The following is an 18,301-nucleotide window of genomic DNA, read 5'->3' as shown; positions in this document are numbered from 1 at the left end:
AATTTCAGCTCCGACATCCCCTCCTCCAGGAAGCCCTCCCAGTCCCACTGCGGGGTCAGCTCCAGTCTCGGGGTTTCCATGTCCCCCTACATCGTCCAGCCTGACTACCTGCTTGGGCCCGTGACCAACATCAAGGCAGGGCTGTGTCTCACCTGCCACTGTGTCCCCAACACGACAGGGCCCAGCACACAGGCACCTGCCCACCTCGTGTTGGAATGAATGACAAAGGAAGGAGGCCACGGACATGCCCAGCCCTGCCTCCAGACCGGGCTCCTCCAGCCAGGGCCTCGCCCTCCTGGGACCCTTGGTCCCCACCCGCCCGGCCCAGCCTGCCCCGCCCAGACAAGCACAGCCCCTCTCTGTGCCCTGAGAACTCCCACCCGTCTTTTGCCATGGCTGCGGCTGGTCCTCGCGGCCACCTGTCACGACTCAGTGTGCCCAGGAGCTGTGCTGTCACTTGTGTGACTTGACGGCTGCCTGTCAAGTCCCAGTGCCCAGAACCAGGCCGGGAACTCAGCCACCACGAGACCACAGCCAAGGCCACCCACCATCCACGGAGGAATGCAGATTCCCCGTCCGCAGGGAGCCTGCGGCCCCCACCCACCCACCCTGTGCTGTTCGGGGGCGCCCAACGCAGCTGGAGGCAGCCGCCAGCCCAGGGTGCAGACAGGAAGTCCAAGGCCCCGGGGTCTGGGCAGCCCCCAGGACGGCCCAGAGACCCCAGCCTCCTGCTGCTCACGCCCTCGTGGGTCTCTTGCCCAGGGTTGGCCTGAGTGACCACAGGACACGGTGGACATGATGCTTGCACGCTCAAGGCTGGCAGGCCACGAGGACTGTGGCTTCCTCTTGGGCTTTGTCTGACCCTCCGTGTCCCTCTTCTCCCCCGACTCACTTGCCCTCCGGGAGCCATGTCACAGGGCGCCTTCTGGACAAGGCCATCTGGAGGAGGACAGGGCGGGGCAGAGGGCAGGCGCACTCACGTCCAACCTCCAGCTGGATCTCCGCAGAGGTGCCGCCCAGCTCGTTGACGGCCCGGCAGGTGTAGACGCCAGCGTCCCTCTCCCGAGCCGCGGGGATCCGCAGCCTCCCGGAGCTGGAGGCCTCAGGGGCCAGAATCATCTCCAGACCCCCTGGACCAAGATGGAGGGCGTCAGCAGGGGCCAGGGGCTGGGGCTGCCGCCGCTCCCTGACCCTGGCATCTCCACAGGCCGGGAGGGGGCTTCAGGCCCCTGGGCCCAGGCCTGCGGGGTCTCGGACCTTCCCTGCGCCCCTCTGTTGACCAGGCCTGGGCTCAGCCAGTCCCCGACAAGGCAGGCCTGTCACCCAGGGGCTCCACGTGGCGCCTCCCTTCCCTGGGCCTGGTCCCCACTAAGGTTGAGACCTGCTCTTGGAGGGGCCCAGGGAGCCCTTAGGTGACCGTGTCCTCCCATGCCTGCTTCTCTGAGGTCCCTCCAGGAAGGCCTCCTGAGCCACCCGTGTCCCCCAGGGCCTGAGGCCCAATGGTCTCCCTGATACGGACACCCTCTTCTGTTCAACTCTGTGTCCCAGTGGGTTGGACACCTGTGGCCTGAACTGGGCCGTCTTAGCCCTGAAGGGTGTGCGGGTCGGTGGCAGGGTGCACGTCCACGCTGCTGTGTGGCCCTCACTCCGCCCAACTTCAGAAACTGTCCCTCTTCCCCAACTGCAGCTAGGCCCCATTGACCCCAGCTCCCCTCCCTGCCCGCCAGGCTGGATGGGAACCCTGGGTGATGTGGAGAAGGAGCTCAGTGCAGTACCCTGTCCAGCAAGGCCCCCACCCCCGGCTCCCCTGGAGCCCAGAGCAACTATCTGTCCTGTTCCTTAGACCATCACGCGGCCGTCACCACTGCTCGGCACAGCACCGCCCGCTGCCTGACCTTGCGACCTAGGGGCCCATCTGATCCTCACAGCTGACCACAGCGGCTCCCCCCTTCCCAGATGAGGAAGCCGAGCCTCAGAGAGGCCCAGCCACTTGCCCTAGGTCATCCAGGGAGCCAGAATCCAAATCTGGGTCCCACCCTGGGGCTCCCCAGTCCTGGGCCAGCCCTGTGGACACAGCAGTGGGGACTGCTGGAGACAGCGGGCTCTCCCAGACACCCGCCGGGACCCCCCACCCCCGGGGCCACTCCCCACCCCACACACCTCGATACCAGATGACTCGGGGTGGGGGGACCCCAGACGCCTTGCACACCAGCACAGCTTCGTCCCCCACGGCTGCGAGCACCACGGCGTTGACGGCGGAGATGGACGGTGGCTCTGCGTGGGCAGACGACAGGGTGGGACCAACGGCACAGGGCGCAGGGCAAGACCTCCCCCACCGGGGCTCCCCCCCCAGCCCACCCCAGGCCTTCCCCTCCTGGCCACAGAGCAGCCGCCTCGCCCCGCCCCACCCCACACCCCGCCTGCTCTGTGCCGGGCACCTCTGTCCTCAGAAGCGCCCTATCTGCCCAGTGGCACTTCCCCTGAGCCTCCTGCCAGAACGTAGCTTCCTCTGGACGGGGGGCTTGGCACACAGCTGGACCCCAGGGCCTGCCACATCACAGAGGCTCAGTAAAGGTGGGGACAGGAGGGAGGGAGGTCCCTCCTGCAGAGAGCAGTGGCCCAAGTACCTGTATAGTAGAGGGTGACCGTCTCCTCGTCTCTGCCAACCTCGTTGGTAGCCTGGCAGCTGTAATTCCCAGCATCCTCAGGGGCTAACCCCCGAATGGTCAGCGTCCCCTGGGTGTCCACTTGGACTCTGGAGTCAAGCCATGAAAACATGCTGGTCACATAAGGAGTAACTCCATCGTTAATAACAAATTAGCCCTGCTGGTGACTGCCATTCTGCACTGGCGACCTTCTCTGGGCCAAGCTGGTGCTAAGCACTTTACATACATTCTCTTTTTTAATTCATGAGCTCAGAGAGAGAAAGCAAATTGGTCAAGGTCACACAGCCTGAAGGGCAGAGCTGGCCTCTGGAGCCTGAGCTCCTAACCACACTGTGGCACTGTTACGTCAACAAAGTGGTGATGTTCCCAAGTCTTAGCTGGTCCCAGGAGGAAGGAAGGACAATGCCACTCCCCACCTTCAGATCAAGGCCCGGGAGGGGGCGGTCCTTGTGCCCCTGCTGCCAGGCTCTGTGTCCCGGGCCCCTCACCTGCCGTCCTCTTGCAGGGCCAGGCCCTCTCGGCTCCAGGAGATGTGGGGTGTGGGGTACCCCGAGGCCGAGCAGCTGATCTTCACCTCCTGGCTCTGGGAGAAGTGCTGGGACCTGGTGTCGATGCTGACCTGCGGGGCCTCTGTGGCCCGGAGAGACAGATGGCGAGAGCCGACAGGGCTGTCCCCGGTGCCCAGCCCCACCCTCCCCAGCCGCTGATGGAGGGAGCAAAGGCCAAGGGCCCGGATCCCTGGTGGCTGCCGGGGGATGGGGGAGGCCAGGTGGCCGTCCAGCCACAGGCCCTGATGCCCGGCTGGAAACCCCCTGCCTGCAGAGGGTGCCTGATCCGTGTGCCCCGGGAGGCTTCGGGAGAGGTCAGGCAGTGGCCAGGGCTGGGAACGGTCTCACTCCAGTGACCTCCAGCTGAACCCCGAGGCCTGCCCTAGAATGGCCCCAGGTTCCTCCTGGCGCTCAGGAGTCTCAGCAGACAGACTGTGAGGCACAGGTGCCCCCAGAGGCTCCCCTGGAAAGGCCAACACAGCCCCCCACGCCCGCAGCAGAGCCGAGACAGGGCCTCTGAACCCTGCTCAACACGCCCCAGGCTCCGTGCAGGGTCAGGGGCACAGGAAATGCTTGTTAAATAGTCCATTCCTATGCCTGGAGAAACAGCACCCAGGAAGAGGGTCTGCTAAGTCCTGGGGATACACGGGCCACACCCAGGCCGTAAAAACCCAAGGGGTGCTCCTTCTGCTGCCCCCTCTGCTGTTCAGAGCTGGTCTCTGCACTCCCACAGGTTCCAGTACATTGGGGCAGAGGGAGGCCGTGGGAAAAGGAAAAGACACAGTGAAACTGGCTGGTCTACAGCAGCAGACGTTTAGGTTAGAGGTTAGAATGAACGTCCCAACAGCACTAGGCTTTGGCTAGGCGGCTACAGAATCTCTTTCCCTAAAGGTTCTGAACACGTTGAAAGAGCTGTTGCTGCCCACCAGAGACGCTGTGTGGACAGAGGGGTGGGAAGACGGGCTGTTAGGGTGGACGCCAGGCGGCATGGAGGGCCGACCTTGGGGAGAACAGCAGCAGGAGGAGCCTCACCTCGCACCAGGAGCCAGGTGGATGCCCGGGTGACCCCATTGGCATTGCTGGCCACACACTGGTACCGTCCAGCATCACTGGGGATGATGCTGCTGACCTCCAGGGACAGGTCGGCCAGCTGGGTGACTCGGTCCCTTGAGGCTGGCAGGACCCGCCAGTCCCGGACCCACGTCAGATTGTAGGGGGCTTGGTCCAGGACTTGGCACGATAGGACGGCGGTCTCTCCGGGGGACACAGTCACGTTGGGGCCAGGGACCAGCTGCGGTGGGGGATCTGCAGCAACAGGAGCACAGGAAGGACGCAGGCTGAGGCGGGGGACTCCCCCCAGGGAACAAGGCCTGGAGAAGCAGCTGACAGAGAGCCCCTGGGACCACCCGCCCCACAGCAGGGCTCTCCCAGGAATGAGACCCCAGCCGCAAACATGGACCAGAGACTTCGAAGCACAGGCACCAGGGCCTGACGACCAGCCAAGGGCTGCACCCCAACAGCCACACGCCAAGCACACGCCAAGCACACGCCAAGCACATGCATGCTCTGTGGCCATGAGAAATGACGTCCTAGAAACCCATGGGTGATGGCACTCTGGGAACAAATGAGGACAGTTGACTGAGGACAACAGCTGAATGGCATTACTGCCAGGCGTGATCCGGAAACTTTGCTACACAGGACCATCCACTGTTGTTAGGGGACGGAAATGTCCGGATGCTTATCATTCGGTTTAAAATATTTCAACAAAACCGAGAAAAAGCAAATGCAGCCGAACCCGAGTAGCGAGGGTTGAGTCTGAGTGACTGGCACAGCAGCTGCACTGTTCTACTTTCCTGTACTCGTCGTTAAACCACTGAAACACCCCTGCTGTACCGTGAAGTGGTAAATGGGATCACTGCTGGGCACCGTGGCCACGCCTGTCATCCCACCAAATCAGGAGGCTGAAGCAGGAGGATCCCAAGTTCAAGGCCAGCCTCAGCAATCTAATGAGGCCCTAAGCAACTTTGCAAGACCCTGCCGCAAATAAGGGCTGAGGAAGGAGCAGGGGTAGAGCACCCCTGGGTCTCATCTCCACCACCAAAAGCAGAAGAAGACCTGGGTTGGAAGGCATCTATGTTAAGATGCAAACACAGAACAAGGCTGGAAAGTAAACAGGTGAGGATGCTGCGCCCTGGGGACTCCAGGTGCTCCAGCCCAGCCCTGCCCCAGCCCCACCGGGGCACACTCAGCTCTCCTTAAGACCCGGATGCAGAGCCCCGCAGTCTGGTTTCTTCCCTGCAGAGCCGAGACGGCCATTTTTGAAAATAAAGTCAATTTTATTCTGAGAGGGTTTGTGGCATTTCTGATCATCCGCAGCTTGACGGTGCTGTTCTGGCAGGGCCTGGGACACTCAAGGACGGGTGGCCCCCGAGAGGACCTGGGGCTGGCCAAGCCCAAATGACAAACCAAGAGGTCAGGGTGGGACCAGGGCCGGCAGGACGGTGACAGCTGGAGTGCCTGAGCTTCCTCCCACTGAGACCCCACGCCAGGCCCCGGGGAGAGGCCTGGGGCAGGCAGCAGGCAGATGGCTGACGGACACCACACCACGGGGGGGGGGGACAGTCCCTGTCCGCGCGGTCAGTGAGCCACCCATGAACGGAGACCTGCCGGGAGGAATCTTAGAGGGAGGGTCGGGAGAGAGGGGAGGGCGTGGGGTAGGGCGAGGACAGACCTGTGACAATGACCTGGGCCTTCGCCCGCCCGGTGCCAGCCCTGCTGACCGCCGTGCACTCGTAGCTGCCTTCCTCCGCCTTGGAGGCCCGGGGGATCTCCCAGCTGCTGTTTCCAGACTCCCTGCCGAGAACAGACCTCACCATCCCGCTGACTTCTGCCAGGCCCCAACCTTGCCCAGCCTGAGGCCCCTGACCCTGCTAGGAGGACAGACCCCAAATCCTCAGAAAGAATAAGAGGCAGGCAACCCAGAGCACGCGAATTCTCAATATGCTGTGTGACTTTGAGAAAGGCCCTCCCCTCTCTGAATTCTAGGCTCCCATTCAACAGGAGGGGGTCGGGGACACCTGACTCCCATAGCTGGGCCCCCCGTGGGTCAAGTTTTCCAGGAGCTAAGGAAGGCCACCAATGTTGGGGTGACAGCTTAGAAGTAGGGGAGCCTCAGGCGTACCCCTCCTCCACCCCTGGGTAGCCCCCCTGGAAGTTCTCAGGGGGGCTACCCAGGAAGATAATATGACCAAGAACAAGGTCCCTCTCCTGCCACCCACCCCCCTGAGATCTCTTTAGAGCTGCACAGGAATCTTGTGGCAGGGGACAGTCAGCCAGGCGTCACTCACTGGAAGTGCCTCTCCTCGCCCAGCCTGGCGCCATCACGCTGCAGCTGAAGCCGGAAGGGCAGGGAGCTGTACACAGAGCAGGAGACCAGCAGGGGCTGGTGCAGGTAGCCATGGATCCGAGGTGGCATGCTGACCAGGGGGGCACCTGCGGGTGAGGACCAGGGCTCAGAGACCTCTGGCAGCCCTGAAAGCCTGTCCTCTGCAGCCCAGCCACGGAGACCCACAGGGAGGCCCCAGAAGGTGAAGGCCAGTGGGGGCTCAGCCCTGGGCTCCAAGAATCAGTGCTCCCCAGGGGCAGCGCGTCCCCTGCAGCCTGTTTCCACCTCTGCAAAGGTGGGGCACCGTGGCACTGACGGGGCCCCCAAGCACCCTGATGGCTGCCGGAGTGGCATCTGGTATCTGAGAAAGCTCCCCAACTCAAGGCCGCAGGGCACAGGGCAGGGCACAGGGCCAGTTTGCACTCTGGCACGAGGCCGCCAGGCTGCATCGGGCTCCCCGGGGGCGGGGGAGGGGTCCTGCCACCGTGCTTCTGCCTGGAGGGTCAGCCTGCCCGTATTTGTTGGAGAAACTTTTTTTTTTTTCATTTTAAAATAAGTACAGTTGGACCATGGCTGCGAATTCAAAATTCACACGCATTTTTTAGATAAAACAAGACTTCAATAAGTCTCACAGCTTGCAATGAGCCCCCTGGGGCCCCCACCAGACACCACTGCCCCCCTCCCTGACCCTGGTCTTGTGGTGACACATGCGCTTGCCTCAGCTCTTGGAATTCCTTCAGCAGCCCAGGGTGCTCCAGCCCCTCGGCCCCTCCCGTCCCCACCAGAAGGCCAGAAGGGAGAGGAGCCACAGGATGCTCCGAGGGTGAGACAATGCACCAGACCTCCTCGGAGCAGGAGCGGGTGAGGAGGTGCTGGTGACATCATGCTCCAGGCTTCCTGCCACCTCCCAGGGGACAGGGCTGTTGGGCCGGCAGCCGCAGCCTCAGGGTGTGCAGCAGCCATGCTCCCCGCCTGCGGAGCTCTGCAGCCAGCCCCGCTCCCTCTTCCAGGAGCCCACAGGGCCCAGGGACTCCAGGTCCACCCCGCATCCCCAACCCAGAGCTGCCCATGCGAGGGGCACTTCCGACCCCCCAGACCTGGAGTAGAAGGAAGAAAACCCCACCCCACCCCCACCCCTCCCACCCAGGCTGAGAGGGAGACCAACGCCCAGAGCTAAGTCCAGACCCTGGTCCAGCTAAAGGAGCAGGGCAAAGTCCTGCCGAAAGTCCTTCCAGAAGATTCTCCTAAAGCCTCCAAAGACCAAGGGAAGAGGCCCGGGAAGCACAGCAAGCAGTGGAGGCTACAAGAGGAGGCCCCCAGGTGCCCCCCAGGTCCTCAAGTCCTCTCCACCAGGGGCACCGTGGGCAGCTCAGGAGGACGTCCTCCCTGCCCGCACCCCTTTTGGAGAGGACAGAGGAACTGTTCCTTGAGGGGATCCCCATGAAGAAGTGTGTGGATGTCAGTGCCGCCCGCCCTGTGAGCTCCCCCAGGCACCTCCAGGGTAGGACAGTGGCAGGAGGAAGACAATGAGGCCAGAGAGGGCCCAGTGGCTAGTGATCCCCATCCCGCCCCAGGACAGGGGCAGCTCAGGAAGTTGAAGCCCTTGCTGCCCTTGGGGAGCCCCCCATCCGGGTGATGAGACCTCAGAGACACAGGGAGCGTCCCACAGCCTCTGTGGGGTCAACCCAGCAGGCCAAAGCCCAGAGGACAGACGCCCTACTCCTGCAGTGACAGGAGGGGAACAGCATCTGCCACATGAGGAGAGCCGTGCACAGGCCCACGCCCGAGGGTGCCCTGAGCCCCTGAGAGCTGCCCTTGCGAGCCTGAGCCTGCGGAGCCTGGTCCGCCTACTCATCTGTAGACGGGGACACCCAGAGCTCACAGAGGCGGTCCATCCACATCCCAGCACTCCTCTGTGGGGGTCTCGGGCACGTCTCAGAACCTCTGTGAGCACTGAGCCAGCACAGGGCAGGTGTGTGGCTCAGGACAAGCCCGTGGCAAGTCCTGGAAATGGTGACGAGAAGTAATGTCCCCGTGCTGCTGATCAGACAGTGACTGTGATTATAGAAGAGCCCGCACCCACAACTGCCCTGCCATGCGGTGCCCACGGTGCCCAGTACCATGGCTGATGCACAGTGGACACTGCAAATGAAGGTCGATAGCTGGGTGGGTGGCTAGGTGGGCAGATTGGTGGACAGGTAGGTGAATGGATGGGTAGGTGGGTGGGTAGATGGGTGGCTGGGTAGGCAGATTGGTGGACAGGTAGGTGAATGGATGAATGGATGGGTAGGTGGGTGGGTAGGTGAGTGGGTGGGTAGATGGGTGGCTGGGTGGGCAGATTGGTGGACAGGTAGGTGAATGGATGGGTAGGTGGGTGGGTAGGTGGGTGTATGGAAGGGTGGGTGGATGGATGTGTGGAGGGGTGGGTGGATGATTGTGGAGGGGTGGGTGGGATGGATGGATGAGTAGGTGGGTGGATGGAAGGGTGGATGGCTATGCATGGATGGATGAATGGACGGGTGGACAGATGTCTTTGTTTTAAACTGTTGAGCCGAGGGCCACGAAGGAGCATCTCAGTATTTAAGCTAATGCCTCGTAGGGGACAGCTGTCCACAGTAGTGTACTGAGCAAACGTTTCCTAATGTGGCCCAGGTAGGGTGGCATCCAGGAAGAAATGGGGCTCTGAGTAGCCAGGGAGCTGGGGGACCAGAGAGACAACCACTCACCTGGGGCCACCCCACTGTAGGAAACGCCAGAGACTCGGAGCAGGGCATTTCCTTCGTGGTCCTTGCCCTTCACTTTGAGATAGAAGCGCTCCTGGGGCGCGTGGAAGGGCGGCCCGCCCCACAGCTGCTGGGCGGAGCCGTTGGAGAGGGGCTGCGCGGGCAGAGTCAGGAGGGGCCGCCCTGAGTGGTGCGTGAGCTCCACGGAGTCCAGGCGGCCAGGCGCCTGCAGGCCCGTAGAGTTGATCACCAGGGAGATGGGCACCCCTGCAGGGGGAGGGCGAGGAACAAAATGCCTGCGTCTGGGTTGGTCTCCGCAGTCCTCCTGGGTTGGGGTCCGCCATCCAGGGGCCTTTGGACCACAGCTCAGGAGCCCAGCCTGCTCGGCCCCCTGCGCCTGCTCCCTCACTTCACCATCTACCCCTGGCCAGCTCCTGCTGGGGGTGGGTCAGGGAGAAAGGGGACTTGGTGCTGTCCGTGGTCCTGAAACACTGCAGTCCATCTTGTCCCCCTGCCCCCTGCAGACGCAGACCTGGTGGGGCAGGACCCGGGAGGGACGTGCCTCTCGCCCAGCCCTTGACCTCTGGTGCTGACCATCAAGCTTCAGGAAGAAGCCTCAGCTTGGGCGCGGGGGCCTGGGCCCTGCCTCCCTCTGCCCTGCTCAGCTCCGCTTGGCTTTTCTATCTGGTCGGAAATGAGGCGCTTTCCCCACCGTCAGCCCAGGACACAGAGCTGGATCTGGGTTTCATAACTTCCTGAGCTGATCTGGGAGCTTCCGTCAGACGCCTCCCTTTCCCACAGATCTCAACATTTCTCTTCAGAGATCCTCAAGGGCAGCCCTGGAGGTGTGGTCCTGGAACGCCTCACCAATTTGGAAAGGGCATTTAGAAGCCAGAGGCCCTGACTGCTTTGGGAAGTGAAGCGCCGGTGCTGACCTCACTGCCCTCCCAACCCGCCCCCCCCACCACCACCACCAGAATGCAGCACCTGCTCCCAGATCCAGGTGTCACCCTAGCCCACGCCCAGTGTCCCCAGCCCTGGGCCCAGGTGCTGGTGACTGCTTGGCCTGCACCTGCCCTGCTGTTTCTCATCTTCCCAAACACGTCTGGTATCCCAGAGGGCCCCGTGCAGCTTCCTTCACCTCCCACCAGGAACTGGCCCTAGAAACAGGTCGCGGTCAGTCCCCACTAACGCCCCACCCTCGGAGTTCCTCTCCTCTTCTGGCTTTTGAGGAGGACCACAGTGTGCCTGCTCTCCCTGCTCCGGTTCTGGCAGAACAGACAGAGAGCTCCCAGCTCCCTTTCTCTCCGAAGGTGGGACTGCTGGCAGGACTGGCACGTGCCACTTGGGTTCCTCCTTACTGGTCTAAAGTGCTCTGAGGTGGTCCAGGCCCCTCCCCGTCTCCCTTCTGAGCTCATCCCAGCAGCACCCTCTGAATGGCCCACGGCAAGGGACGATGCTTCCCAGACTGTAAGCTGGGACCCCGACCCGCCTCCAGATGGTACTTTCTGGCACAGAGCTGAGGACCGCCTGGCCAGAAGCCCCGCCTGCCTGTCTGCGGAGGCCTCACACATCCTCAGACCCTGGCGGGTGGCTTCCATTCAGGAAAACAAGCCCCCAACCTCAATGTCCCCCACTCCTGGCTAGTTCAGCTTGGAAGCAGTTCTCCGATGCTTGTGGAGGACTGAAGCCGTGGGACTCTCGACAGACAGACAAGTTTTGGCAGAAAGAAAGGAGAAGTGTAAAAGGGACACTCAGTGGTAAACGGGAAAATGAGTCTCCTGGAGCCTCTGGGGGCTGGGAGGATGTTCTTAAGGAAAATGTCACTATGTCACCTGGGCTAGGGCCAGTGGAGAGGAGCTGGCCCGGAGCCCAGTGTCTCTCCCTGTGGTCCCGGCTTCCCCCTCTGCAGGGCCCATTCTACGGTCACGCGTGGGCAGTCTGCCGCCAGCCTCCACCACTTCCCGAGTGAGCGCCTGCCTGCAGGGGGGACACCGTACCTTGCAAAGGCCACTCGATGGTGTGGTTGAGATCCAGGGAGGGCTGGGTGGAGAAGCCGGCTCGGAAGTTGATGTTGCTGATGCCCGTGATTCTCACAGAATGGCGGCCACTGCTGTAGACCTAGTACAGGTCCCGACCCATGTCAGCAGGTGTCTGACCCAGCACCCCAGCGCCAGCCAGGAGGCCACCAACCTCACCTGGCCGGGCCCTGTGCCAGCTGTGGCTCTCCTGTCTTTGCACACACGTGGCAACTCTCCACTCCCAGGGGAAGGAGAAGAAGCCCCAGCTCACACCCAACCTCTTTCCAGAAGCGGCTCTGCCCTTCAGCTCTCTCCAACATGGGCCAGCCCTGTCTGCCCCCTTCCCCATCAGCATTAGAGCTCTGGGCTCAAAGGTGCTCTGAGTGGAAAGGCAGGCGGTCAGTGCCACCCTTCACCCAGCACCTACCCTAATGCCTAGCACCAAGTAGGAGCTCAATAAATGCCTGTTCAATCAGCAGGAGCTCACACCCTTCCGAGGCAGCGGCTGCTCCATCCCAGGCTGCTCTGTGGAGCTCACCCTAGACCCTGGCTTACAACACCCGGCAGATAACAGTAGGTGCCCTGCAGCCCTGTCCCCCAGCCTCCCCCAAAACTCCCCTGCTTCCCCCAAAACTCTCCCTGCCTCTTTCACACATTCTTCATAGGACAAAGTTCTGAGCCCAGAGCCAGCTCACCCATCCCCCCCCAACTCTGAAGTTGTTTCCCCAAGCCCTTCTTGAGTGTTCCCCAATTCCTACCAAACCGTTCCACTTCCTGTCATCAGCACAAAGCAGGATGCCCCTCCTGTCCTCGGCACCTCCTCCTCCTGATAGACCAAGTCCCTGCCCACGTCCCCGGCTCCCTGGGAGGCAGGAGGGAGGTGGCTGTTCTCAGGGAAGCTGGGCGCCACCCGCTGCAGCCTCAGCCCTACCTTGATGGACCAGAGCCCAGGGTGCTCAGGCTTGAAGGCCACGACCTTGGCTGAGTCGGGAATGCTGAGGAGGACATGGAGGCCCTCATCCTTCTGCAGGATCCTCCCTGTGGAAGCCCCCAGTGCTCAGTCCGCACTCCACCCGTCTCTGGGAACCCACAGTCCACCAGACACCAGCCTCCGCCTTCTCAGGAACGAACCCCAATGCCCACCTTCAGGTGCCACCAGCCTCTTCCTTCCCGGGCACCAGGGGCACTCTCTCTGATCCACTCGGCACCCACCCCCACTTCTGGACCCCAGTCTGTCACAGCCTAGGTTTCCAGCTCAGCTAGGACTGAGGTCCAAAGGCAGAGCATACCCAACGGGTCCCGGACTTCGATCTCAGGCCCAGGCCCGCTCAGCGAGACGGTGACCTCCTTCAGGCTGGGGTCAAATGGGATCCTCCACGTGTGCTCGCCCTCCTCCTCGTGGTCTGTGGACAGCAGGTGCACCTTGGAGGCCTGGATGGCCGACTCCACCCACTTCAGCACCTGGGAGGGACAGGTGGAAACGGATGCCACAGGCACCCTTGAATCCGGCTGCAGCTGTGGGCAGAATCTGACCCCCCCGTACAAGCTGCCCAGGGGCTCAAGTCCACAGCTGGGCAGCGATCTCACTGCTGTGCCTAGGGACCCGGCCAGGACAGCTGCAGAGGTGGAAACGTTTATTTGAGGGCTCAGGGTTTCAGAGGTCTCAGTCCATAGAAGGCCAGCTCCATTGCTCGGGCTCAAGGTGAGGCTGAACATCATGGCGGAAGAGTGTGGCAGAGGGAAGCAGTTCTCATGGTGGCCAGGAAGCTGAGAGGGAGTCTCCACTCTCCAGATACAAAATACATACCCCAAAGACATGCCCCCTATGAACCCCGTCCTCCAGCCACACCCCACTTGCCTTCAGTTACCACTCAGTTCCTCCCGTTAGGATTAATTCCTGATTAGGTTAGGGCTATGGCCCAATCATTTCTCCCGCAGGCCTTCTTGCATTGTCTCACACATGAGCTTTGGGGGGACACCTCACATCCAAACTGTAAAGCCGCCCACCCCCCACTGTCCTCTAGAAGGCCGGGTTCCCGCCCCGATGCCTTCCTGGCTTCCGTGGGCTCTGGATGGTGACACCTGAGTGGGGCCATCCAGAGGGCTCAGCGGGGGTGGGGTGCAGGAGCTGACCCTCAGCAGGGAAGACAGCTTCTTCAGCACCCAACACCTCTTCCAAAAGTTCTCCCAGTCCTCCTGCACCCGGATGAACACTGGAGACCTGGAATCTGCCTGATCCAGGTCGTCCATGATGGAACTCAGGCCGTGCTCCCCCAGTAAGCCGGGTCCTCAGGTAAGAACCAGAGGCTCCGCTGGAAAGCCTCAGTCTCTCCCACACCCACGGAAACAGGAGTGAGCAGGTGACGTCACACAGACACCTGGGTGCAGCAATTGCTTATTCATTCGAGAATATTGCATGTTCTGGGCCAGTTGCATTGAAAATCAGATAAACCATAAGGACCCTCTGCCTACGATCCCAAGCCACATGGGTACTCTTGGGGAACACCCCCCTGTGTGTGCACAGACCCACGTTAATAGCACTTCAAATAGCCCAAGATGAACTTCACCCAACTGTTTAGTCTCTGTAAATCCTGACATGGCCCCCAAGGCCCATGCCCTGCAGCCCGGCCACCTGATGCCAGGTGGCTGAACCCGGCTCTCCCCAGGCCTGCTGTGCTGGACCACAGGCAGCACCCCCCACTCATGCCAGTCCCCTGGCTGCCGCCCTCCCTGCTGACCCACGCCCTGTCTTGGCTTGAGGCAGCCTCTCCGATTCCAAACGGAGTCCGTCTCCTGGGTGTCCTCCTGGCATCCATCTGCACCCCAGTCACTCACACTCGTGGGCCCCGTGCTGGCTGCCATTCCACGTGTCCCCCAGAAGCTCATGAGCTGGGAACTTGGTTCCGAATCGGTGTGCTCATGGTGCTTGGGAGGGGGCTTCGTGGGTAACTTGGGTCAGATGGGGTCACGAAGGCGGAGCCCCATGACAGCTTTGGTGGCTTTAGAGGAAGAGGAAGGCAGACTCCAGCTGGCAGGCTGTGTGGCCCTCCACGCGATGCCCTCCACCATGTCACGAAGCAGCAGGAAGCCCTCGCCAGATGCCGAGCAGACGCCGTGGCACCAGGCTCTCAGACATGCCAGCCTCCAGGACCAGGAGCTAGACCAACTTCTAGTCTTCATAAACCGGCTGGTCACAGCGGGTTTGCTACAGCAGCAGGAAACTCTTAGCCAATGCTCTCTTCACTCTTGACCCGGGAGATCCACAGGGGCAGAGGCCCTCTGCTGTACCCGGGGGGTCTGAGCCTCCAGCCCACTAGGTGACACAGAGAGGGTGCTCAGGAAGCACCTGTGGCCTGTGCCTGAGTCTGGTAGGACTCCTGCCTCCTGAAGGGGCCATCAGCTTCAACTCAGGCTCACCCTCCAGACAGCCCAGTCCTCTTCCCTCCCCAGCTCACACCTCCTCCTTTGCGATAGTCAGGCTTCCCGGAGTCCAGCAAGGAAATCAGGAAAGAAGAAAGACCTCTCAAGAGTGAGCCAGTTACCTCTTTCCAGGCCCATTACCTCCAGAAGTTTCCTGTGGGCACCCTGAGGCTGAAGGAAAAGTCACCAAGTCCACTGGACAGCTCCCTACCGGGCACCAGCACCACGAGAGAAGAGCCCAGGTGTCTCAGAAGCCCCCACCCGACCCCAGCCCTCAGCCAGCTTCCACAGCAGGGTAAAGCCCGCTGAGGACAGAAGATCTGCAAAGGTGTATCTGGTGGTTTCAAGTTGGCAGAACTATCAGCATCGTGATTTTGAAACTCTGTATCTCGTAGGATAAAGCAAACAAAGTGAAGGTGCTAAAATGTTCCAATCCGGAATTTATTTTATAGCCAAATATAAGACAGCTACAAGCATATAGCCAAATAAGCGAACAAACTCTGCAGTGTGGAATTTGAATTAGAAATAGTATAACCTCAGACAGACGACAGACAGGCAGCATGGTCCTCAGATCCCAATTTCAATGATCACGAGAAGGGCCAGTTTGGGGCTTCTAGGTGCCACTGCCCACTGGGGTTCCTTGGAGAATGGCTACTTCCAGGTCTGGGGCAGGTAACTGGCAAGATAAGCCTGCAAGAATTGGTCATTCCATAAAGCAAAGAGGTTCTCAAAGACGAATGGGGACACAGAAAAGGATATGGGAACCAGCTTGCAGGCAGCCCACTGGCTAAATTTGGGACAACTTGAGCCCAAAAAAGAATAACTGAAACATACTGAATTATATAATCTGCATGCCCCAAAGGTACTGGGGAAAGGGAAAGCAGAATGGAAACAGTGAAACTGTCCTTGCCACCAAGTGACTTCCTAAAATCACTGCAAGTGATTCTGCCTTTTCAATGGGGGGTGTGTGCTTCAGAGTAGCCAGATCACCCCTTCTGAGGAACGCAGGCTCCTCTCGGGAGGACTCCACTTAATAATGGGGAAGGGACGAAGGAATTAGGAAACCGTGGCTCTGGAAACCTGTGTGAGAGCATCCGGGCAGGGATCCACAGGCGAGGGCCTCCCCCCAGGCCGCAGGAGTCATAGGGGGAAAACGTGGCCTTGCGACACCCAGCCCCCGGCTTTCGACACCTTAACCCATAATCGAGCTTCTCATCAGCAAGAGCAAGACAGACACGATTTGTCTCTTGATGTGATGTCACCAAAGTACACACAGCACCAACCACAAAGTGTTCCTGCCAAGAATGTCAGCCTTCATCCAGCGCGGGCCTCAGACCAGCCCAGCTGAGGCAGAAAATAAGGGAGGGACAAAGGGAAGGTCAGTGACACCATAGGACACAGTCAGATGAGTCCAGAACCAACGCCCCTCAGCAACTTGGTTCATTAGATGGCTCCAGATTTAAGGGGGTGCATAGATATAACAATGGAATGAAATGGACAGCACTTGATTTAATAGCACTGCTATTAAAAAAAAATCCTGAAGAAATTCGATCAATTCCAGTGCAGTCCAGGGACTTGATGATGCTCAGAAAGTAGTGTTAATTTTATTTGATAATACTGTAGGCTGTGGTGAATAATTCTTTTTCTTTAGAAATCTATGCTAGGGGCCTGGGGATGTGGCTCAGTGGTGGAGTGCTCCTGAGTTCAATCCCCAGTACAAAAAAAAAATCTATGCTAGGAGTAGGGAGGTGACCCAGTGGTAGAGCATTTGCTGATCGTGTGCAAGGCCCTAAGTTTGATCCCCAAAACTGAAAAACAATACATGATAAATTATTTGTGGGCACAAAAGTATAGAGATAAAGCATGTTGAGAAAGAATGTTATCGAAGGTTGGATCTCGTGATAGGTTTGAATTTTTCATAGTAATTTCCAAAATAAAAATTATTTTTAAGTTAATAGTTCACATGACTTGAACCAATACCTGAGCAGGCACAGAGGTACACTGGTCACCTACCAATTCCAGTCAACTCGAGTGGCTTCTGGATGCTGTTCAAAAAAATGTCGGGGAGCCACATTCAGTCTCAGTCATGAAGAGTTCTGTTATAGATCAGCAAGGTCTGCCCCAGGTACGGGATCAGACAGTGGTCTCGTGCATGCGACCTGTCAGCCAGGCTGGCTCTGAATCAGGGCTTCAGCCCCACCTACCACGTGATCTTCCGTGGAAGGGAAGGGGAAAAGAAAGGAATTGAAAGAATCGCCGGAGATTTAGAAAATGAGTATGTTCTGTTCAGACTGAGCTAAAACATATGTGGCAAGATTTCAGTTATGACAGCATAAGAATTCAGTGTTCTGAAAACTCCTCCATTTTTATACTTAGAGCTACTTCATTCTTCTGTGTCTGCCCAGCTTTCTAAGTAATGTGTCTCTTGAAAAAGTCCCACCTGTCTTGGCCGAGGAGGGGGATGAGGCTCTTCGTCCATGGGGCAGTGACTGTTAGGAGAAGCAGCAGGGTTCCCAGCTGAAGGTGGGCAGAGCCACTCCCCAACAGCATGGAGGCACTCCTGTGACCACTGTCCATCCTCAGGAGGGAACCCTGCCTGAGCAGAGCTACGGGACGAGGTGGCGGCAATTACCCAGACAGCCCAGGGCTACCGTGTTGCAAGGCTCTTACAAGCTCCTTCTAGGATGCGCTGGTGGAGGGAGGATGCAGTTTGGGCTACTGAGCCACAGAGAAGGCTGGGACATAGGGTTGCCACCCAGTGACCCCACCATGGGCAGCCCACCTGCACACAAGTGGCCACTTGGGAGTTGAGGGAGTCAGACCCAGACCCCCTTGCCCACAGCAAGGCCAGATCCCCTGCAGGGCCGGGCCTGGGAGCGAGGCCTCCTGGACCCCGTCGTGCCCCTGGGGATCCAGAGCAGGAGTCGGGGAGTGCAGCTTTCATTAAGCAACACAGTGTTTACTTGGCAGAGCAATGGCTTCCAGATGTTAGCGGGGCTGGGGGCCCAGGGCCTGCGCTGCCTGCGGCTCGTCTCCTAGTTGCTAATGGGAAGGAACACAAAGATCTGGCTCTGCTGCTCCAGCCAGATGGCTGCCGCTCGGCACTTCGTGGCAGATAAATCATCCCCAGAGGCCCTCCCAGGACCTTGACAGCCAGGGCGATGGAGGAAATGCACAGGGAACCCAGAGGCCGAGCAGCCTGGGAGCCGCAGGCAGAAGACTGAGGTCGTGGGCCCGCGTGAGGAGACTGGGCCTGGGGAAGGGCAGAGAGCCCAGGTTGACGGGCTGTGCCCTTTGCCAGACGGGTGCTGTCTTCCTGGGAACCTTTTCTAGAGAGACCGTGATAAACTGGGGGCGTCTTAGAGGCATGGGGGAGTTTGCCCATTGCTAAAGCTTCCCACGGGCCTCCTGGTGCCTGGCCTCCTGATGGGGGGTCCCAGGCAGTTCCCTTCTGCCCTTCCACCACCCTGTCAGCCCCATTGAGCACCCAGGGAGGCCATAGCCACGGCGCCTGCTCAAGCTTCCTGTAGGTAGGTGG

At 60.0% G+C, this 18,301-nt stretch overlaps 1 protein-coding gene across 1 annotated transcript in view; it reads right to left on the bottom strand.

Moving 5' to 3' along the window:
- Positions 1-18,301, bottom strand: part of Hmcn2 (hemicentin 2) — a 121,214-nt gene that overhangs the window by 87,893 nt on the left and 15,020 nt on the right. Inside the window, exons 5-15 of the mRNA XM_078048412.1 lie at positions 12,633-12,804; positions 12,275-12,381; positions 11,323-11,443; positions 9,326-9,589; positions 6,562-6,706; positions 5,946-6,067; positions 4,247-4,519; positions 3,155-3,296; positions 2,628-2,755; positions 2,161-2,274; positions 981-1,130 (exon numbers count right to left, since the gene is read on the bottom strand). Of these exons, the coding sequence (XP_077904538.1) occupies positions 981-1,130; positions 2,161-2,274; positions 2,628-2,755; positions 3,155-3,296; positions 4,247-4,519; positions 5,946-6,067; positions 6,562-6,706; positions 9,326-9,589; positions 11,323-11,443; positions 12,275-12,381; positions 12,633-12,804 (1,738 nt within the window). The remainder of the gene's footprint in view (positions 1-980; positions 1,131-2,160; positions 2,275-2,627; positions 2,756-3,154; positions 3,297-4,246; positions 4,520-5,945; positions 6,068-6,561; positions 6,707-9,325; positions 9,590-11,322; positions 11,444-12,274; positions 12,382-12,632; positions 12,805-18,301) is intronic.

This window comes from Ictidomys tridecemlineatus, chromosome 4 (assembly GCF_052094955.1).
Source record: "Ictidomys tridecemlineatus isolate mIctTri1 chromosome 4, mIctTri1.hap1, whole genome shotgun sequence".
Taxonomy (NCBI): domain Eukaryota; kingdom Metazoa; phylum Chordata; class Mammalia; order Rodentia; family Sciuridae; genus Ictidomys; species Ictidomys tridecemlineatus.
This window is presented reverse-complemented; position numbering and strand designations above follow the sequence as displayed.